We start from the raw sequence: 23,226 nt of genomic DNA on the forward strand, positions 1-23,226 counted from the left end.
TGTGACCTCATGTGGGCAACAGAGCTCAGTGAGCAGAAGCCTCCAAGTACCACTGCAGGTACAGGAACACAAGCAAGTAAAGAAACTGTCCTATTGAGTCTTTTTGGTGGATGAAAACAAACAAAGAGGCCTTCTCTAGTTGCGTGACTGTCCTATACCTAACTACCCACCTCTATACCTGAGGTTCCCACAGCGTGTCTCGATTCTCACAACCTCCTAAAATAAAGTTAACAGTAACAGAAGTAACAGTACACTAATCTAAATGACCAAAAGAAAAATGACCAAATAAACTGAGTAAATATAACTGTAAAAAAAACATCCTCATGAAAATAATCAAACATCTAACCTAAAAAAAACAAAAAACAAACTTTGAACATTTTCTATTTATTAAAACACAAATAGAACAGCATGGTAGTACAGTGATTAGCATTGTCACCTCACAGCAAGAAGGTCCTGGGTTTGAAACCCCTGCCCAGCTGGGACTATTTTCTGTGTGTGTGGTGGCTGCATGTTCTCCCTGTGTCTGTATGACTTCTCTTTAGGTACTCCAGCTTCTTTCCACAGTCCAAAGACATGCATGTTGATTTAACTAGTGGCTCAACCACAGATGCGAGTGGTGTCTGCCTCTCAGTGTAAAGTCTGATCCCACTTAAGTGAAAGAAAATAAATGTATATAAAACAAACACTGTGCATTCATCTCATTGTCATCACCTTCATCGCCATCAGTACTGCACAGTTACATAACTCATCTTCTTCATCATTCAAGTTGTAGTATACTTCACTGGTGAGTACCCATATAGAATTTTACAGGTGCTGATCATAAAATTAGAATATCATGAAAAAGTTGATTTATTTCAGTAATCCCATTGAAAAAGTGAAAGTCTGTGTGTAATCCATTCATTACACACAGAGTGATATATTTCAAATGTTTGTTTCTTTTAATTTTGATGATTATAACTGACAACTAATAAAAACCTTGTTGGCCAACTGAAAAGTATGAGCATGAACAGCACTGAGTACTTAGTTGGGGCTCCTTCTGCCTGGATCACTGCAGCAATGCGGCGTGGCATGGAGTCGATCAGTCTGTGGCACTGCTCAGGTGTGATGAGAGCCCAGGTTGCTCTGATAGTGGCCTTCAGCCCTTCTGAATTGTTGGGTCTGGTGTATCGCATCTTCCTCTTCACAATACCCCACAGATTTTCTATGGGGTTAAAGGTCAGGCGAGTTTGCTGGCCAATTAAGAACAGGGATACCATGGTCCTTAAAGCAGGTACTGGTAGCTTTGGCACTGTGTGCAGGTGCCAAGTCCTGTTGGAAAATGAAATCTGCATCTCCAGAAAGTTGGTCAGCAGCAGGAAGCATGAAGTGCTCTAAAGCTTCCTGGTAGATGGCTGCGTTGACCTTGGACCGCAGAAAACACAGTGGACCAACACCAGCAGATGACATGGCACCCCAAACCATCACTGACTGTAGAAACTTCACACTGGACCTCAGCCAACGTGGATTCTGTGCCTCTCGTTTCTTCCTCCAGACTCTGGGACCTTGATTTCCAAAGGAAATGCAACATTGACTTTGATCAGAGAACATAACTTTGGAGCACTCAGCAGCAGTCCAGTCCTTTTTGTCTGCAGGCGAGACGCTTCTGACGCCGTCTCTTGTTCAAGAGTGGCTCGACACGAGGACTGTGACAGCTGAAACCCATGTCTGCATACGTCTGTGTGTGGTGGTTCTTGAAGCACTGACTCCAGCTGCAGTCCACTCTTTGTGAATCTCCCCCACATTTTTGAATGGCTTTTGTTCCACAATCCTCTCCAGGGTGCAGTTATCTCTATTGCTTGTACACTTTTTTCTATCACATTGTTTTTACTTCCCTTCTTCTCTCTATTAATGTGCTTGGACACAGAGCTCTGTGAACAGCCAGCCTCTTTAGCAATGACCTTTTGTGTCTTGCCCTCCTTGTGGAAGGTGTCAATGGTCATCTTTTGGACAACTGTCAAGTCAGCAGTCTTCCCCATGATTGTGTAGCCTACAGAACTAGACTGAGAGACCATTTAAAGGCCTTTGCAGGCATTTTGAGTTCATTAGCTGATTAGAGTGTGGCACCAGGTGTCTTCAATATTGCACCTTTTCACAATATTCTAATTTTCTGATACTGAATTTGGGTTTTCATTAGTTGTCAGTTATAATCATCCAAAATAAAGAAATAAACATTTGAAATATATCAGTCTGTGTAATGAATGAATATAATAGAAAAGTTTCACTTTTTGAACGGAATTAATGAAATAAATCAACTTTTTCATGATATTCTAATTTTATGACCAGCACCTGTATATGTTGTTAAAATTAAGTAGGTTTAAGAGTGTTTAATATAACGCCGAATGTGTACTTCAAAAGTTCTGCCATTCGCGGACTTCAGGCAACAATTATCGCAATAACCCTATGGTGGGTGACCATTTGAATTTTTCCGATAGGACAAACAGTCGCATAATTATGGTAATTCAAAGTTCCTTTGATCAGACACCTCAGCAGTGATACGCTCAGTGTTAACTAGCTGTTCACAGCTACCAAGGGCAGGTAACGGGAGCTTCAGCGGCAATCGCCCGGTGTTATAGGGTTAAGAGCCTATGAAGTGTTTAAAAGAGTGTGGGAAAGGTTATCTGGATTGTAACCCCCACGATAACTGAGAAATCTCTGTACATGTAAACAAGATACAGGCTAAATGTGTTTTAATTCTAAAAGCTCTACTCTGAAACTTTATAAACTCTTAAATGTTTTTTCAAGCTGGGCTTCCCATATATTATTTTCTCTATAGAAAGACTACGACTTAACACCTGTGTGAGTTTTCATGTGGCGCAACAAATGACTACTAGATGTGAACATTTTCTTACATATTTTACATGGATATGGCTTCTCGCCTGTATGAGTTCTTACATGCACTAATAAATGACTACTAGATCTGAACATTTTCCCACATGTTTTACAAGGATACGGCTTCTCACCTGTGTGAATTCTCATGTGTTTTAACAACTGGCTACCAGATGTGAACATTTTCCCACATGTTTTACAATGATACGGCTTCTCACCTGTGTGTGTTCTTATATGAACCAATAAATGACTACTACATGAAAACATTTTCCCACATGTTTTACAAGAATATGGTTTCTCACCTGTGTGAACTCTCATGTGTTTCAATAACGAACTGCTACATGCAAACATTTTCCCACAGGTGTTACAAGGATATGGCTTCTCACCTGTGTGAATTCTCATGTGCTTCAATAAATAACTACTATAGGCAAACATTTTCCCACATGTTTTACAAGGATATGGTTTCTCACCTGTGTGTTTCCTTATGTGGACAGTCAAACTACCGCTCTGTGTAAAACTTTTCCCACATGTTTTGCAAGAATATGGTTTCTCACCTGTGTGGATTTTATAATGTCGTTTAATTTCATAATTCTGCTTAAAAGCTTTTCCACAAACATCACATTTTAAAGCCTTTTTAATTTTGTCAGAATTACACTGACTCTCTGATGTAAGGGGATCTTCTGCATTGTTGTGATTTTTGTTTCTATTACTAGTTAATCCAGAATCTACTTTTTTGCTTCCTTCCTGGTCTTGGCTCTCAGCTGCAGCAGAGCTTTGTGAGAGGAGCTGCTCCCTGTTTGGTTCTGGTTCCCTGTGGCCTCTTTCCTCATAAGCAGCAGTCACCATAATTGTATTGGTTTCCTCTTTCGGTACAAGCTGCTCTCCCTCCTGACTGCTGCAGAATTCCTCCTCTTCCTCTTTAATGTGTGGAGGTTCTGGTTCCTCCTGGTCCAGACTGGAGCTCCTCTCCTGGTTACAAAGATGCTGCTCAGTGACCACCTCCTCCTGACAGACATAATGCTGTGGCAGGTCTGGGGAGGACAAAAGGAGACAAGAAAAAGGAAAATGATATGACACCAGAAAAACCCATCCAGCTCTACTTAGTTGATTCTGTGGCATCTTTTAAAAAAAAGTTGAAAACTTCTCTGGTTAACCAGGCTTTCTGTTGACTTTATTTTTTTTCTTTTAATATGGTAATGTTAATATGTTTTTAACGTGGTGTTTTATCGGGGTTTTTTTGTTGTTGATATGGTGTTTTAATTATTGTACAGTGCTTTGTGACTTTTTGTCTGTGAAAAGCACTATATAAATAAACTTTACTTACTTTACAATCGCTCTATCACCTGAATCCTGCTGCTCCTATGTGGCTTATGGTAGGTTGCAAATTTCATTAGGGCTGCAACTATCGATTATTTTAGTAATCGGGTATTTTATCAATTATTCCATCGATTACCCAAGTAACTGGACAAGAAAAACTCTTTTGACATTAACAGTTCATCTGCATATTTTAACTTTCTACTGCAGTTTTTCCCTGTGTGAAACAAACAGGGTGGATGGAGCAGCTACAAAGTTCTCTTTTCTTCACTTACTGAGCAGGTGGTTGATGAAGGACCTCCAGCTGTTTCCCAGTAAAGGTTTAATGGTGGTTACAGGGGGAAAAGCTTCTTTTGGATGCTAGAAAAACATTTCCTTCCACTCCATCTGAGCTCACCGGCTCTGGCACTGGCTCCGCCTCTTTCCCCTTGTGCAGACAGACTGCACATAAAACAGCTGACTGCTGTTGTTGCATTACCAGTGTTTATGTTGAAAAACTGGGGGCTGCGTGAGCGTAAACTTGTAATGCTTTATATTCACAAGCATTCTCCTAAATACGTTTCTACTGCAGATCTATATTTACTCACTAGGGAGTAAAGTATAAAAATTATTTTGATGGGGAAGGGGTCGTTCCGGTACCGGACGATCGCTAGTGCCAATGGCAGTGCTCGCTAGCAAACTGTTCCGTTCTGGGAGCTGAAGTAGAGAAAACAATAACAGCTGAAATTCTCAGCACAGCGAGCACAACACACAAACATGGTAGACAGTGGTGGAGGCGGAAAAACATGTCAGTGATGATCCACTCAGTGTCAAACGGAATCTGTTGCAGAGATGGAGAACTTTTTAGAATCTGAGGGTTTTTTTTTCTAACTCCTGATCCCCACTCCATTCCAGTAGGTGGCAGTAATGCAGCTCTAAGCTGGTTCAGTCAACTGCAAACCCACAAAAAGAAGATGAAAGAGAACTGTAATGCAACTAATGTGAGCGACATGCTATTTAATGGATCGGATTGCATTTTTTATTCCTTCCCGATAACCGATCCAGTAATTTAGGTCAGGATTGGACCGATACTGATACTGAATATCGGATCGGCGCATCCCTAGTTCTCAACACAAGAAAGGGGAGCATATTCTTCCACGTTTGCATTCTTTGGCTTCCGTGTCCAGATATCTGAACAAGGCATTTTATATGGAGTGTTGAAATTTTTATGGCCATTATCACTGTTAGTCACTGAATATTATAATCCTTCTAATCAATTCAATTTTATTTACATAGCGCCAAATCACAACATTTGCCTCAAGAGTAACACAGAGTAGGGATGTGCGCGACAAGTCGACTAGACGAGTAGATGACTAATCGTCACTATTGTCACTAGTTAGTACCAGACGTACTAGTCGGTTAGCCTAATTATTAAGGGTTTAATTGATACCCAGTGCCGGTAAATGTTTGTCCTAAATGTTATGCACCCTAAAAAACTGACCACAGCAAAGAGTGGGAATCAGGAGGGAAAAAAGTTGCATCATATTATGTTTCTGTTGGCTGCCACCACATATAAAACACTGGGACATAACAGAAAGGTAATTACTACTAGTGATGGTATAGTTACCTTGAAAAAGTAGTCCAACTACTGATTACTCCTTTAAAAAGTAACTTAGTTACTTTACTGATTACTTAATTTTAGAAGTAACTAAGTTAGATTACAAGTTACTTTATTAGTTGCTTTCCACAGCGGCCGGTCTTGTGCCAAAAAGTGATCGTCTGTCATAAAGTGATTCAGATGTTTCTGTGTTTTTATGTGTAATGTCTTTGCTTATATTGGTAAATAGAGTGCAGTGAACATGATTTATGAAGGGCTTATATATAAAATGCAGAAATAACCTGTTTTTCAACAATCTTTAGGAGTCTGTGTTATTGTACCTACATTATAATCAATCCAGAGCTTTTTGGCCACTTCAAATATCTTAATAGAACTGTGATGTTATATTTGTTGTGATTTCTGCAGCCTTTTGAAGCAGATTTTTGTTTAAAAAGACATTTTTAATGTCAGACAGTTTTTACCTTAAAAAAACAAAACAAATATATAAAAGTAATTTTGCCAAAAACTGAATGCAGCTTCTACCTTGTGACAGAAATGCTGTTTCTCACTCAAAATGACCTGATATCATTCATGAGAGATATGTTTGACACATTTCACATAGGTCATCAAATCATTTACAGCCGTTTAAATATAGGGAATAATTTTTTGGCAACTACCGAAAATTGCTGTTTGGCTGACAATCACTTTTTGGCACAACACCAGCCTCTACTACTTACTGTAGTAGAGGACTTTTCAACTTTTTCAGCTCTCCCCCACTTACTGGTTTGTACCGAAGTCTAGCTTTTGTTGTTTGGGTGCTGGGGGGCTCCTGCATTAGCTGCAGCTCTGCTTCGCTCCACCTGTTTGAAGCTAGATAGCACTTTGTCACCAGCACAGAGGGCACAACTAACCTTGATATTGTCATCTTTAGCTTACACAAATTCACAATAGTGTCTGTATTTCAGCTAGAAAAGGCCCATCTCTCTCCTCGCTCTGCTGTTTATGTTTGTGTCGCTGTGCTGTTATTGTCCTCATGCCGAAAACGGGACTTAACCGTCGCATCTGCCCGATGTCACTCCCCCAGACGCAAGAAGAAAGCAAAAATATATCTTTGTACTGAGGAAAATGACAACAATAGTAACGCACAGTTACTTGGATAAATAACTTTAATCTGATTACTGGAATGCAAATAGTAACGTGTTAAATTACTCGTTACCGAGAAAAAGTAGTCAGATTAGAGTAACGCGTTACTGACATCACTGATTACTACACATAATGTACCTGCACAAGCATAAATGCGGCAACAGCATTGGTCACTTACGTAGGTTATGTTGTAGCTCAACAAACACCCAGCTCTGAAAGTCTAAATCAGGAGTAAGCTGGATGGGGGAGAGGGAGGTCTGGGCTTCACTGCACAGGATGCTGGCCCCATGATCCAGCCCCAGATAAGTGGAAGAAAATAGATGGATGTTTGTATTTTATTGTTTTCATGCATGTCATGAATTGTAGAACAATGAGCGTCTTTTGTAATGTGCAGTACAATGCGCCACACTTCTAAGTTGTAATTTATTTATTCATCGAATGTTATTTTCTCATATTCATTGATGCATGAACATTATTTGCAGTAATGTACACTTTGTATTTGTATATTTCACTACCGGACTCATCCATATCCCTGTATTCTTTGTTTTGTTTCAGAGCACTAAGCCCCAGTACACTATAGCTGTATAGTATATAGTTAGTATAGCTTGTTAGTCTTTATTGTTAGTAACGTTTGTATAATTTATACCTCCATTGTCTGTAATCAATTTATTGTGCATATTAAGCTGCTGTATGCCCTATTTTTCTTTGAGATCAATAAAGTATCTATCTATGGTAAATGGACTAGTTCTTATATAGCGCTTTTCTACTCAGTATGAGCACTCAAAGCGCTTATACAACATGTTTTACATTCACCAATGCGCTCCCATTCATACAAGCACTTCCATGTTTACTAAGCTAAGTGCTTTTAATTGGCTAACATTCACACGCATTCATACTCTAACGGGACGGTCGGAGAGCAACTTGGGGTTAAGTATCTTGCCCAAGGATACATTGGCATGTAGCCCGGAGTAGCCAGGAATCGAACCACTGACCTTCCGATCAGTAGGTGACCTGCTCTACCTACTGAGCTATAGCCAACCCAATCTATCTATCTATCTATCTATCTATCTATCTATCTATCTATCTATCTATCTGTGGTGCAGTAACAACAACCGCTCCCTAAATGTGGGCAAAACAAAGGAGATGGTGAAGGTTTTTAAAAGCTCACACACTCAGTAACCCCCTCTAACCATCAATGGCACTACAGTAGTGAGGATGAGTAGCACCAAGTTTCTCGGTACGTACATCTCAGATGATCTTTCCTGGACCACCAACTCTGCTGCACTGGCCAAGAAAGCCCAACAGCGGCTCTACTTCTTCTGCAAACTGAGGAGAGTGAGAGCTCCAGTACCCATCATGGTCACTTTTTATTGTTGAGAGCGCCCTAACTAGCTGCATCATCGTGTGGTTGCAAAACCTCCGAACGGAAGCCCCTGCAGCATATAGTGAAGACAGCTGTTAAGATCATTGGTGCCCCACTGCCCTCCCTCCAGGACATATACAACACCCGCCTCGCCCACAGAGCAACCAGCACTGTGGGTGACCCCACCCACCCCTCACACAGCCTCTTCAGTCTGCTTCCATCGGAGGTTCAGGAGCCTCTGGGCCTCCTCCACTAGACTGAGCAACAGCTCCTTCCACCAGGCTGTCATGAAGCTGAACTCTCTGCCCTCCCTCCCCTCTGCTATCCAGGCCACTAGATTGTAATCTGCCCCCCACCACCACACACACACACAAGCACCAGCCACCTTATAGTATTACTTCTTTAATTATTTTCTGCATTGCTGCTACAAGTTAAGTTACTTTGTAGAGTTAGTTGGTTAGGGTGTACATAATGTTACTGTGTATATATTGAGTAGAACATTTTAATCTACTGTGTATTTATTGTATATTTTATATTGAACACGCTCTCTGCACACCGTGGGTCGTGGGAAATGTCATTTCAGTTCTCTGCCCATTTTATACATTCGGCACCAACTGACAATAAAACTTGAGTAGAGCTGACGTTATTTTGGTCTGAACCGATCAGCCTATCCCCAACAGGTGTGCAGCATGGTCACATGTTACTGTCTACTATATGCAACACAAACTGGCCGCTGACTCCTGAGTGTGTGGATGGATGGATGGATGGATGGATGGAGCCCAGTGCAGCCCTGTCCTCCCTCTCCTCAATGTTCTCTCACAGCTTCCGAATAAACCCGCAGAGCTCTGATCAGGATCCTCCAGGAGTCCCGTTCATGTGTGAGCTCACGGAGCCCCTCAGAGTGACTCACCTGTCCTGTGCAGCTTTATTTCGGGTTTCCAGGTGATATCCAGCAGTCTGCGCTGACGGTCGATCTCTTCCTCGTACTGGACGATGGTTTTTTCAAACTCTGTGAATATTTCTTCAGCAGCAGCAGTTAGCCGCTCGTTGATAAACTCTCTCAGATACTGAACTGAAGGCATTGTTACTCCAACAGCTCAGAGACTCAGCTCAGACACCACAACACGACCACTTCCTGCACACTCACAGGGACGCTAACAGTACCTCCGCTTTTGCATCGTTACTGTCCGTATAGTGTCACATACTGAAGTTCCGCAGAACAGGACATTCAAATCTTCGTTCCGCCTTTAAGAAGTCCTCATCAATCAAGTTTTAGTTGGGCTATTATTTTTGCTTTCATGAATAAAAAAAATACATATGAGCAGATTCTGCACATCAATCAGGTTCTGTCTGAAATAAACAAATAAAAGCAAAATGTCGCAACATTCAAGCGAATATGACCCAAACACATTTTTGCTGGAGCTCAGTGTTACACCTGTCATGAAACTAGCTGTAAATTTCCATAAGCTCAAATACATTAAAAATTTTTATTTAAAAAAATCCCACCAATCACGGAGCTGCAGACATTTTTAAAACTTTATTTACAGCCTGTCTGAGGGGCTGACAATCAGCCTCATTCAGCCCTGTTCTTCAGCCGTGGCCCATGTGTACAGACTTCTCCAGATTCTCTGAATGTAATCAATTGCAGATGATCAAATCCACAAATTCTTTTTATTTATTTATTTTTTTCTGAAAGTCATGATTGTTACATTTTTGGGCTATTTTCCCACACAGCCTTTAACAGTTTGATGAATCCATCTCACACTTCACCTCTGAGTCTCTCAGGGATGCTCTTTTATACACAGTCATGTTGTTAATTCACATCATTAATGTCACATATACAACCTCTTCTTCTTTTGGAACTACACAGTGTTTCCAGTTTTTTTGTGGCCCTGTCCTGACTTTTCTTTTTAAACATGAGGTTCACAGTCTCTGTACAAAATAAAAGCTGCTGGAAGCCTTTTCCCACACTGCTGAAATCCACCAGAGGGCCACATCACCAAGTAGGCGGTGCCCTCCTTCTGCACTGTGTTCAACCATTGTGTCAATAATAAGTGCTGCTGTGAAGAGAACAATTCTCAGACTGAATGTTGAACATCAGCTAGTTTCTCCTGCTGATTTCAACCTTGTTGTACAGATGGAACATTGGCTGTGGATTATTCTTGCTGCTCTTTTCTTTGGTAAGATACAAAGATCAACATGTTTCCTCTGCAAACAGCTGAACACATTACTGAGCTACACATGAAGAGCTTTGAATGTTCATTACAGAGAAAATCAGAGCAGATCATTTCTGCTGCCATTTGTTAGCTTGTAAAAACAGCTGATCTGCTTCAAAGTGACAATGATCAGTGAAAATGACGTCTATTCTACATGTAATAGAACTCTTTAAAGCTGCTGATTGTTCTCCTTTAATCAATCATCTTTATTGATTCATCTCTTCCTCTGCATGTTCTGTTCTTCCTCAGAGTGTAAAGGAGAAGACAAAGTGATCCAGCCAGCAGGAGATGTGACTGCTGCTGAAGGAGACACAGTTACCCTTCAGTGTACATATACTTCAACTGCTACAATTTCATATTTATTCTGGTACAAACAAGAAGTGAATGACTTTCCCAAGTATATACTGCAACGTTACTCTGGAGCAAAGGAAACTGAAGACTCTGAGAAAAGTAAATTTTCTGCTGTAGCCAACAAGACATCAGTTCCTCTGAAGATCCAGAAGCTTCAGCTGTCTGACTCTGCTGTGTACTACTGTGCTCTGAGGCCCACAGTGACAGGAAACAGCAAAACTCTGTACAAAAACCTTTGGAGCAAAGACAACAGAATACTCCACAACATCCACTAGAGGGAGACACACACTGTTAAATGTCTATGCTTTGTTAGGATACAGCCTAGGTTCTTTTCAGTCATGAGACACAGTTGATGAACAGCTTACAATGTAACAATAATATGTCACTCATCCTTGTTGAGTGTTGTGGAATATCACATCCCAGTACACTGTCATAATTGAGTATAGAGATTTTTTAGATAGAATTTAAGGAAACTGGACAAGTGGGGGGCAAAATAAGAAGTTTCAGGGATAAAACTATCAGCAGCTGTCCTGAAAGACATGTTGTAAAGAAATAGGAAAAAATCCAGCAAAGACCTGACACAGAGGCTGGACCTTCAGCTGATCCATCTATGGATCACAGAAACCTCATCACAAATGGTGTCAGTGGAGGGCAGCTATCAAGAAGCCCTAATGAAGGGAAACAGGGGGGAAAGGTAGAGGTATACAATACACAAGAAGTGGACTGAAAAATCAGTGAAACAAGTCTGATGGACTGATGAATCCACATTTGAAATTTTTGGTTTCAATCACTGTCAGTATGTACAGAGGAGATCAGGAGAGAGGTACAACAATGAGTGTCTACAGATATCTGTAAAACACGGTGGAGGCTCTGTCATGTTTGGAGCTACATTTCAGGCATTGGTGTTGGAGATCTTGTCAAAATTGATAATTCCATCAATTTTCAGAACAGTAAGCCAGATTTCCATCCACAATGAAATACCATCTGGAAATTGTCTGATTGGCAAAAGTCTCATTTTTCAACATGACAGTGATTCCAAATAAACTGCGAGTGCAGTAAAAGGAAACACTGTAAAAAAAAAAAGTAATTTAACAGATTTTTTTTCAGTTAGATTTCATGGAATTTTCCTGTTTGTCATGGTCCTGGATCTGTGACCCAGTGTTTGAGTTTTGGACTCTGAGGTTCCTGAGATTCTTGGTTGCTTTATGATTATATTGCTTTCTTGTATCTTTTCCTTCTTAGTATATCTACTTGTGTTCTTATCTCTTAGTGCTTGAGTTTAGTCATTTGTTCTGCTGGCCCTGTGCGGCTCCGTCTTGTAGAATAGAATAGAATAGAATAGAAACCTTTTATTATCATCAAACACGGACTATGTCGGAAATGTAGCAGCTGCCACAGTTCAGTGCCTTTCCTTATAAAACTTAAACAATAAAATAAGAAAACTACTGTAAAACCAGAATGTTTGTATGTGCACATCAAACAACACAGTGACTTACAAGGGAATAAATAAATGTAACAAATATAAAAAATATACCAAATATTGCACAACTGCTCCTCATCCTGTTCATCCTGCCTTTGTGGGACCTGAGTCTCTTTCCTTATGGCAGCAGGTTGAACAGGTGTTGACCAGTGTGAGAGGGGTCTGCCCAGATTTTCTTTGCTCTGCTAATGCAGCGAGAGCTGGAAATGTTCTCTAGGTGGGACAGGGCGCAGCTGATGATTTTTTGAGCAGACCTAGTGACCCTCTGCAGAGCCCTCCTGTCTGCAGCAGAGCAGGCAGTGAACCAGACAGACACATAGTACATCAGCACTGGCTCTATGGTGGGCCGGTAGGACACCTGCAGCTTCTCCTCCAGGTGGTTCCTCTGTAGGACAAGCAGCAAGTGGAGTCCCTGATGGGCCTTTTTCTTTTTTTTTTTTTTTTTTACCTGTGCTGCTGTGTTGTCAGTCCAGGTGAGGTCCTCAGAAATGTGAGTCCCAGAAACTTGAAGGAGGCTATTCTCTCTACACATACTCCGTTGATGTAAAGTGTCTTTGGTCTTAGTGGTGTTCAACTCCAGGTTGTTTTGATGCACCACCATGCCAGCTCCCTGTAGGCTGATTCATCACCTCCCATGATCAGGCTGACCACCATGTTGTCATTGGTGAACTTGATGATGGTGTTTGCGAGGTGGATGGGGGCACAGTCATAGTGTAGAGGGCATAAAAGACAGCACACGGCCCTGAGGGGAACTGGTGCTGAGTGTCAGGGTGGAGGACCAGAGTTGACCCACCTTAACAACATGTGGTCAGTTGGTCAGAAAGTTTTTGATCCAGGAGCAGCATCATGATGTAGGTTCCTGAGCATTCAAAGTGTTCCAAGGCTTTGTGGACAGTAGTGGCAATGGCATCCTCATGGGCCAGTTTTTGCCCATAGGCAAACCGGTGTGGGTCAAAGATCTGGGGGAGGCGGGCTTTGAGGTGCTGGAGGACAAGCCTTTCCAAACACTTCATGACTACAGACGTCAGCACCACTGGTCTGTAGTTGTCAAGGTCTTTTATGGCTGTTTTCTTAGGAACTGGGATAATGGTGGCTACCTTTAGGCTTCAGCCAGTGTCAGCGATGTGTTGAATATCCTGGTCAGTACTCCTACCAACTGATCTGCACAGGCACGGGGCACTTTGCTTTCCGTGGTTTACAGCCTTCAATGTGCGCCTCACCTGGTCTTGAGTTGAGTTGAGGTTTTATTGTCATTTCAGATATATGGGGTGGCTGTAGCTCAGTAGGTAGAGCAGGTCACCCACTGATCAGAAGGTCAGCGGTTCGATTCCTGGCTACTCCAGGCTACATGCCAATGTATCCTTGGGCAAGATACTTAACCCCAAGTTGCTCTCCGACCGTCCCGTTAGAGTATGAATGCGTGTGAATGTTAGCCAATTAAAAGCACTTAGCTTAGCAGAAACATGGAAGTGCTTGTATGAATGGGCGTGCATGGGTGAATGTAAACATGTTGTATAAGCGCTTTGAGTGCTCATACTGAGTAGAAAAGCACTATATAAGAGCTAGTCCGTTTACCATTACCATTTACAAGTACATATTGAAAGGAAACAATGCTCCAGGGGTGCTACATAGAACAAAAAGTGCAAGACAGATTTAAATACCAAAAAAAAAAAATACACCCTACAATAAATACAGAAAAAGTTCTTTTCTAAAAAGTAATAAAGAAGACAGTTCAATGGACAAGCTGCATTAATATACATTTAGCAGCATAGATTCTAGCAGCTAGGTAACAGAGTAAGTGCAAATTGCAATATTGTGCAAGGTTGCTGTATTGTGATACTGAGAAATGTTTATATAGAAAAGCCTGTATTCTGTTGATTTACTACCCCCTTGTGGCTGGATTTGAGTTAGGTTTCGTTTTTGTGTCAGAAAGTCAGTCAGTCGAGCATGGACTCTCACAGCATGGCAGAGAGACAGTGTTTTCAGCGTTTTTAAGCCTTGGAGTATCTTTGTCCGTAAGTTAACTAAATGTTATTGTATCTGAACGTTGTTTTGATGAGAAATAACCGAGCTGTTATGTTGCTGTTCATAATGTTTCTGTGTTAGCCATAAATTAGCTAAATGTGTTTCTAGCTGCCTTAACAACTATACATGCAAGCTAATGCTAATAAGAGATACTTTGATTGCTAACAGACATCTGTAGCCGATTGTGTGAGCAGAAATGGGTCGACAAGGTTCACACATTCTTTCTTTAATTTGTGTGTTTATTTAAAAGGCAAAATATGCATGTAAAGTTTGCAAAATGTTGATGCATATCTTTTTTATATTTATTTTTTCAGTTTTACATAAAAGATGAAAACGTTATCAACGCCTGAAGTCTTTTTTGTCAGCTATCTGTCTAGCATGGTCCAGAACGCTTGTGCGAGGACAGAATAGTTGCAGTTGTGCAGTCACAGAAGTGCAATAAAATAGCTGTGCACATTCAGCTGTGTGTCAAGAGTCCAACATGTATGTATGTGTGTGTGTGTGTGTGTGTGTGTGTGTGTGTGTGTGTGTATGTGTGCGTGTCCTTGTCATACTCCAACATGAATGTGTGTGTGTGTGTGTGTGTGTGTGTGTGTGTGTGTGTGTGTGTGTATTAGAGAGAGTTTGCTGGTGTTTAAATGCTTTTCACGGGTCAAAAATGGCCCATAAGACAATCTTTGTACCCTAGTGGTGTACAGCCCACATGAAAACATAAACAAAAACAAATGATCACTTTTTCTAATTATGGGGTCCCTTTAGGAAAAGTCATAAAATTTCAAGTTGGAAAATAGTTTAAGGTATTTTTTCTACAGCTAAACATGGTAGTGGGTCACTTTTGACCTGCAAGACAACACAAGGGTTAAAAGCTGTGCATATAATATAATCAATAACAGAGGCACGGCTCTAATTAGGTGCCCCTGTGTTCCTTCACCTCCCCTCCTCCTGCACCCACCCCCCCAAAAAATAAAAAATAAAAAACACACACACACACACACACTCACAAAAGGTGCTCCAGCACGTGTTTTCGAGAACATGCTCGATCACGACTGTTATTTGAATAGCACTATCATCTGAGGACAGGCAGTGGCGGTCCTAGCCTGTTTGGCGCCCTGGGTGAGCAACCCCGCCTTTTTCCTAAACTGCACAGCTGGTGGCTTTGACCTTTTCCTTTCCATCTTCCATAATTCGCACTGGGTATAGGTTATCACCATCCCCAGGGTTCCCAGATCTGACTGACAGTTGCCAGAAAAAATCTCCATTGAAACTCATGTTCATAGCAGCAGGTGTGATATATATTTAAATATATATTATTAGCTTTGGGTGGGTTGTTAAAATTTTGGCTGCTTTTCACCATATTTGGTAGGTTTTTAGAAAGTTTTTATTGGAAAATTATATATCTATATAATTTTATAATTATAGGAGAAGCTGCCCTGGGCGGCTGACCATGTCGCCCATATCAGGAACTGCCACTGAGGACAGGTAGCTAAAGACGGAGAGGCAAAAAAGAAAGCTCCGGGGCAGCAAAAACAGAGAAGGATACAAATGTTGTTGGGATGAAAAAAAAGCTTTTCAAAGTGGTTTAAAGACAGTCGGTAAGTTATGTCAAAGAAGTTTTGTATTTTATAAGTCCATGAATAAGTGAGATCTGCACACATGAACACAGTAAATCTTGACAGGGTGCGATGAGTGGGTATGTGTGTTAAGTTGAGTTAAGTTGACTTTTACACAATGGGTGTCAGGCCCCACACAAAAACGTGGACACACTCTGGACCTCATTTCAACGTAAGGTTTGTTTATTTCTAACCTGTCACTTTGTGAGGCTGTGTTTTCAGACCACATGCCTGTGCTATTTGACCTTGCTTTGCCCTGCAACATTGTTAAACCTCGCGCTCCGGTGCGGTGCTGTCGTGTTTTTTGTCATGGTCCTGGGCCGGTGGCCCAGTGTTTTGTTTTCTTGGTTTTGTTTCAGTTATTTCTCTAATTATGGTTATTGGTTTTCTTTTGTATTCCTCAGTTTCTTCTGGTCCCTTGTGTTTGCCGGTGTCAGGTCTGCGCCTCTGTCCAGTGTCCATGTGCCAGTTCCCCCTGTCAAGTCTGCGTGTTCTTTGTTAGCCACTTCCTGTATTATTTTGACAGTCTTGTGTTTCCTGTGCTTTGTGTTTAGTTTTGCTTCACCTGTTTTTTCCATGCTGTTTCCTCTTGCCCTAATTACCTGCTGTGTATTTAAGCCCCCAGTTTTCCTCTGTTCTTTGTCGTGTTGTCGTCTATGTACCTGTTGTGTGTGTGTTTGCTGTCCCTTGTATCCCATAGTTTTAGTTCTGGCCTCAGCCCAGCCCAGTTTATTTGTTTACCCTCACCTCAATAAAAGTACACCAAGTTCATCACTCCCGAGTCCTGCATTTTTTGGGGTCTTCCTGCTCCTGCCGCACACGTGCCTTGACAGTTTTTAACTCATATACTGCTGCACATTTCTCTGCTATGCACCTGTAACAATTATCTGTGCACTGGTAAGAACATTATTTTTTTAAGAAACATTTGAAAAAGAAGAAAGTAAAGGATCAAATAGCATTTTTTTATGCTGTGCTCAGCGTATTTATGGATCTGTCAGGTTTCTGATATGTGTCCCCCTCAATAGGAAACTTATTCCTATGCCCCTGGATTGGAACACCTGTCAGTTCAATGATTGGGATGGGTGAGTCAATCATTCTGGCAATGGCAGGGTATTGTTAAGCTCTCACACTTTTCAGTACCTTTTTGGGTTCTCTTTCAGATTGGCCTGTTGGTGCTGAGCATCAACTCTGCTTGCCTTTCCATAGACACAGGCCCTGTGGGCAATGAACTTGTAAAGCAAATGCTTAATGCAGTTCACTCATAATCAGCAGGTTATAATATGGTAATACAAACAAATATACTTATCGAGTTGAACACAGGACCTTTCATACCCAAAGCAGGAATCATAGCCCGAGACTAACAAGCCACACAGAGAGTCACACCGAGAGCCCGAGATTATGGAAGCCGTCATAAAAACCAACTTGTTTAATTCTGAATTCAAATAGAGTGTGTGTGTCAGAACAAAAAAGATGAAGAGATGCAAGTACAGAAAACAGGCAGGTAGGCGGCACAAACATCATCAGAAGATGCTTCATTCTGCTTCAGTTTGTCTAGTCGGTGGTTCAGTCTTTGGGGCCTTTAGAACAAGCTCTATGGAAAACACAACCATTAACTCTTAATTAAAAATAAGGTGCACATACCAGAGCAAAATCATGAAGAGTGTACAAAAGACAGAACTACAACTACTGGATTGTATGGTGAAGAACAAAGATGTTAAAAGTGTTGTCATGGCAACATAGTGCAGCAGTTCCACTTCAGAACACTGAGGAACATTTAAGCTGTGACGTCACACGTAAGAACACTTAAACTGGTTACAACCTCAAAAGGAGACACACACACACACACACACACACACACACACACACACACACACACACACTCTGACTGACAACTTAGCATTTAAATGGCATTTTGACTGCTCTGCACTGCTCATCTCTAAAGCACAAGAAAGCATTTTCTTTGTCAGAGATGAGAAGCATTCACTGAGCAGCACTCAAGAAAGCTAGAAATGTTTAACAGGACACAGTCTCATGACCTCTGCCAGGAACAGAGAGGGACTGTGGCCAACTCCATGATGGAAAGTATTAAAGCCATCAACAAGCAGCTCGATGCTGTGAGACCCCAACAAACAGAAATGTTAGTCTTTTAGGGATATCTTTGAACTGGGTGTAAAAGATAGATTTTTTCCCCTGCCTTGTTACATCCACTTGCATTGCTTCTTCCTTTATCCTTATTTTCCCATTTAGCTTCCTTTTAATAACAAACAGCATCAAAGAAAAATGCAGGGTTCCAGTTAAGTAAGCTTGTTGCTGAGGGCAGCCTCAGCGTTCCCTCGTTGATCCAGTGTTGGTCACGCCACCACCAGGTGGATGTGGCTCGTGTAAGTGTATTCCCAGGAATGTGTAGATGTGATATGTCAGTGTGTGGGCAACGTCAGTCAGCGTGTTCACTCAACACACCGTGTAGCAAAGGGCTGTTATTGTGGACCCGTCAAGACTTTAGATGTTGCTGTTTGGGAGAGTGAATGTTGGTGTGCAGCTGTGGAGTCCCCCTGCAGTGAGTGATATCAATTCAAAAGACTCGCCCAGGAATTGTGATTGCAGTGTGCGCGATAAGCAGCACTTGGAACAGTCCCCACCAACACTTGGATCGCCCGTGTTTCCTCCTGAGCTCCCCAAACAGCTACTCACACCCCAGGTTTCAGATAATGTAGACTGGAAGCTGCAGGTGTGGGGAGAGCGTGTCTGACCTGCTGAGAAACTTGTAAAAGAACAGAGGGACAAAGTCCTGCAATAGGTTAACATAACATGCTCACATCAGTCATTTGATGGGAGAACTTTAGAGAGTGAGCCTGTCCTTGGCCACTCCTACCTGCGGAGCAGGTACGGGTGCAGAGGCAGGCCTGTGCCGCCCACACCTTGGAAACAAAATGGGTGCAGGAGTTGGATGCCTTTCAGGAGCGTAGCTCCCAGTTTTCTTCTGTGGCCAAATTATTAGGAGCAGTCTCTGTAGGCACAAGGTGTAAGGCGATGACTAAAAAAATCCCAACAGCCAAGGTAAACTGGTACCCAGTCCGTGGAGCTTGGCTGTTATGGCTGTTATGTCCCCTCCATCCCAACAGGAGCATTTGTCCCGTCCAAAAATTACACAGAGGAGGAGAAAAATACATGAGTTTGAAAACTTTAACTCATGTGCTTTTATTTTGAAGGTGCAACATAGAGTCATGTCACTGCACTCCCCCCGCCCCCCTCTGAATGGCTCTGAGTGTTTGGGAGGCCTGAGACAGGGACAGGAGTCAGAAACTCTTTAATAAGGCTTAAAACTTTCCGATTAGGCTTAAAACTTTCCTTTATGATAAAGCTTATAGTTAGGGCTGGATCAGGTGACCCTGAACCAGCCCTTAGTTATGCTGCTATAGGCCTAGTCTGCTGGGGGGTTCCCATAATGCACTGTTTCTCATTCACCTTATTTACTTTGTTTATACTCCACTCTGCATTTAATCATTAATTGATATTAATCTCTGGCTCTCTTCCACAGCATGTCTTTCTCTCCCCTCAGCCCAACCGGTCACAGCAGATGACCCCCCCCCCCCCCCCCCCTGAGCCTGGTTCTGCTGGAGGTTTCTTCCTGTTAAAAGGGAGTTTTTCCTTTCCACTGTCGCCAAGTGCTTGCTCATAGGGGGTCGTTTTGACTGTTGGGTTTTCTCTGTAATTATTGTAGGGTCTTTACCCACAATACAAAGCGCCTTGAGGCGACTGTTTGTTGTGATTTGGTGTTATATAAATAAAATTGAATTGAGTTGAATTGAATTGAATAAGGTAAAACGGTCTGTTGGGATCTTACCATGAACAGAGCCGGCCCGAGGCATGCGCGACATATGCAGCTGCCTAGAGCTCCCTGTCCATCAGGGGGGCCCCAAGTTCACATACATTTGTAATGAAACTTTTTTTTTTTTTTTAACATGCTAGTGCGTTAGTAACATTTGTCTACATACTGGAAACAATTATCTGTGAGTTTGCCAAAAGGGGAGTTTGTTCTGCCACGTTTGTGCCCTTCAGCACAGTGGAAACGCAGCCCCATTCTAAAGTGGTTTACTGGTTCATTGGAACCTGTTGCTGCCTTCATAACTGTGACTGAACTTTGTACCACACGTTTTTCAAGAATAAATCTCACCATTGTGAATGTTGCTTCATCCACACAGAGTCATTCAGAGTTTTTCTTAAAGGATTTTCCATAAACATGAGTTTAATAAATGATTTATGTACCTGTATCAAACTCTCAGACATGGAGAGTTTTCTATATTGTGAAGTGTCTTTGGCTTCAGCACTGCATCCTCAGAGATTGATAGTGTGATTTATATATTCCATATTATTGTGGGATTTTAAGTGTTTGTGTAGGCTTTTTTATCATATATATGTACAGTTTTTCAAGGCCATAATACATATACAGTTGTGTGAAAAATAACACAATGAATAAATAAAGAAAAGAAAAACACTAACAAGAGGAGCCTATAGAGCTCATCTTGGAAAAGCAAATCTGTTTGGCACAACAGTGCCTCCAACCAAAATCTCAGAAAAACTTTCAGTGTTTCGGAAAACTGGAGGAAAAAGTGGAGATGTGAGTCTTATCCCTAAGAATTCATCTATGGTAAACTGAGCCATGAAAACTAATGAGAAAGATTGCCCATATAGTGCAGAGAATCACAGATCCATCTTAGATCATGAACAAGATGAAACTAAGATTAATTAGCACACAAAACTATTCAGTGGAAGGAAATGAACTAAAAAGAAAATAAAGGATAGTATTTCATACAAGACAAGTTCTCCAAGGAAAGCAGAGCAGCACAAAGACGTGCTGAGTGTAAAGCTGTCAGCAGGGGGAGTAACACAGGGCTGTGAATGAGTCCTTCACTGTGATCAGGCTCCTCCTTCTAATCCACCAACTTAGTGTTGATGAAGACTAAACAGAGAGATCACAGCTTCTTTCTACTTGCTGTAGCTCACAGTTACTCTACACTGCAGATATGACGCCTCTGTTCATCTCAGTGCTGCTGGCTGCTGTGTGCCTTGGTATGAACACAACTCTGTTTCTTTGATATCAATCCAACACTGACATGATTCTTTAACAGCACACTGATGCTGTTTGTTGGTGTTTTACAGAATGCAGAGCACAAAAAGACAACGTGCTGCAACCAAAAGGAGACGAGACTGCTGCTGAAGGAGACACAGTAACACTTGACTGTCTGTATAACACCACTTCATCAAATCATAATCTGTACTGGTACAAACAGGATGGGCATAAAAGCCCCCAATTCATCCTGAGCCGCTTTAAGATTGGTGAGGGGAAAACAGAGGCTGAGGAGAGATTTTCATCGACACTGGATTCAACGTCAAGATCAGTTCCTCTGAAGATCCAGAAGCTTCAGCTGTCTGACTCTGCTGTGTACTACTGTGCTCTGCAGCCCACAGTGACAGGAAACAGCAAAACTCTGTACAAAAACCTTTGGAGCAAAGACAACAGAATACTCCACAACATCCACTAGAGGGAGCCACACACTGTTAAACCTCTGATTCTTGTGTCATTGGACTGATGACAAAGACAACAGAGAAATGAAGCAGTAAAAGAACTTCAGAAAAACCTTGTTTTATCCAGTGTTTTAGTCAAAAGTCCACAGGTGTTCATTATACATCAAATAGATGTTCAGGTTTTTCATGAAGATACTGAAAAATTATATGAATAAACACTAATAACATATCTGGAAACACCTTAGGAATATTTAACAACAAATTATGTATAACTTGAAAGTTTTGTGGCCTCACAGCAAGAAGGTCTGGATTCAAATCCACCATGGGCATGGCAGTTCTGTGTGGAGTTTGCTTGTTCTCCCCTATCTGCACATGTTCTCTTCCCACAGTCAAAAGACATGTAGTTACTGGGGTTCGTTTAATTAGTGATTCCAAATTGCCCATAGGTGTGAATGGTTGTCTGTCTCTCTGCGTTAGCTCTGCAACAGGCTGGTGACCTGTACAGGGTGTACCCTGCATCTTGCCTTATGGCAGCTGGGAAATGCTCCAGCCCCCCGTGACCCTGAAAAGGATAAACAGAAGAAATGGATGGATGATGAAAACATGAACAGTGTCAAAAGGGTTGAAAACAAAGTGTAAAACCACCGGAGGTTTGTGAGTCTGTGCTGAAAGCTGTCAAATGTAGTGAGGTGTGGTTTTGGTGTTTAACATACAGTGATATGAGAGGAGGAACAGGCTGAAGGAGGAGCAACACTGTCACAGAGCAGAAAAGGACTCCCACTGTCAGATCCATTCAGTATCTAAAGCATACAGAACAGATAGTGTGTGGAAGATGCTGTCACTGCATTACTGGCTCATGTTTCCTTTGTTTCTGATCACACTAACAGGTAGGTTAAAGCAGGAAGAAGAAATGTCTTTAAAGGATCTGTTTGCTAGAAATCACTGGAACAGGCGCTCACAGTTTAACATCGTCTTTATCAACATTTCTCTCTTTAGGTGTCAGCTGTGATCAACTCACTGCAGTCAAGGAGGAAGAGTCCAGTTTAGAAGGCACCACTGTTACTCTGTCCTACAGACTATCCAGAGATGCTAAGAGCAATGATTATTTCTTCTGGTATAGACAATATCCAGGAAAACCACCAGAGCTCCTGATCTCACACTCTTATTCAGGATCAAAAGGAACAGAAAAAATTCCTGGACTGAAGATTAAAGTGGAGAAAAACCAATTCAACATGAACATCTCCTCTGCTGCAGTGACAGACTCTGCTGTGTACTACTGTGCTCTGCAGCCCACAGTGACAAGAAACAGCAAAACTCTGTACAAAAACCTTTGGAGCAAAGACAACAGAATACTCCACAACATCCACTAGAGGGAGCCACACACTGTTAAACCTCTATGGTTTTCATCTATTTCAGTGACATGTACCAACACAGTGCAGAGCAGCTACCTAGTCCCACAGAGGTCAGTTATCCCATCAGTAGTCTTAAATCCTCTCTGCATACAAGTCTGGGTACTGTGGCTCCTCTGAAAAACAAAACTTCAAATCAGAAGTGATTGACTCTGTGGTATAACTCACAAATATGCAGCTTGAAGCAGATAACCCGTAAGCTGGAGAGGAAATGACAGCTCATTTATTTAGAAGAGCTTCATTCAGCCTGGAAAAAGAGTTTGTTGCTCTAAAAAAAAAAAAAAAAAAAAAAAAAGCCCTCCATAAAGCTAGGACATCTTACTATTAATCACTAATTACAGAAAATAA

The 23,226-nt window shown here is 41.6% G+C and overlaps 2 protein-coding genes and 1 gene segment (V, D, J or C); 1 reads left to right on the forward strand and 2 right to left on the reverse strand.

The window, feature by feature from the left end:
* Nucleotides 1-23,226, reverse strand: part of LOC115795213 (zinc finger protein 2 homolog) — a 500,950-nt gene that overhangs the window by 304,404 nt on the left and 173,320 nt on the right. The gene's annotated exons all lie outside the window — the stretch shown is intronic.
* LOC115795234 (zinc finger protein OZF) lies at nt 2,312-9,440 on the reverse strand. Its single transcript, XM_030751063.1, has 2 exons — nt 9,172-9,440; nt 2,312-3,896 (listed from the first exon to the last, which is right to left on the reverse strand). Exons 1-2 carry the CDS (start codon nt 9,341-9,343, stop codon nt 2,818-2,820), a joined length of 1,251 nt encoding a protein of 416 aa, XP_030606923.1. The 5' UTR covers nt 9,344-9,440; the 3' UTR covers nt 2,312-2,817.
* LOC115795263 (Ig kappa chain V region K29-213-like) lies at nt 22,240-23,173 on the forward strand. The segment is given in 2 exon segments: nt 22,240-22,356; nt 22,466-23,173. Coding segments are annotated over 2 exon segments (429 nt in total).

This window comes from Archocentrus centrarchus, chromosome 17, assembly GCF_007364275.1.
Source record: "Archocentrus centrarchus isolate MPI-CPG fArcCen1 chromosome 17, fArcCen1, whole genome shotgun sequence".
NCBI lineage: Eukaryota > Metazoa > Chordata > Actinopteri > Cichliformes > Cichlidae > Archocentrus > Archocentrus centrarchus.

Coding starts and splice junctions, on each gene's coding strand:
- LOC115795234 (XM_030751063.1), bottom strand. CDS start 9,343: ATGCCTTCAGTTCAGTATCTGAGAGAGTTTATCAACGAGCGGCTAACT. Junction 3,897..9,171: donor AATAAAGCTGCACAGGACAG/GTGAGTCACTCT, acceptor TGTCCTCCCCAG/ACCTGCCACAGCATTATGTC.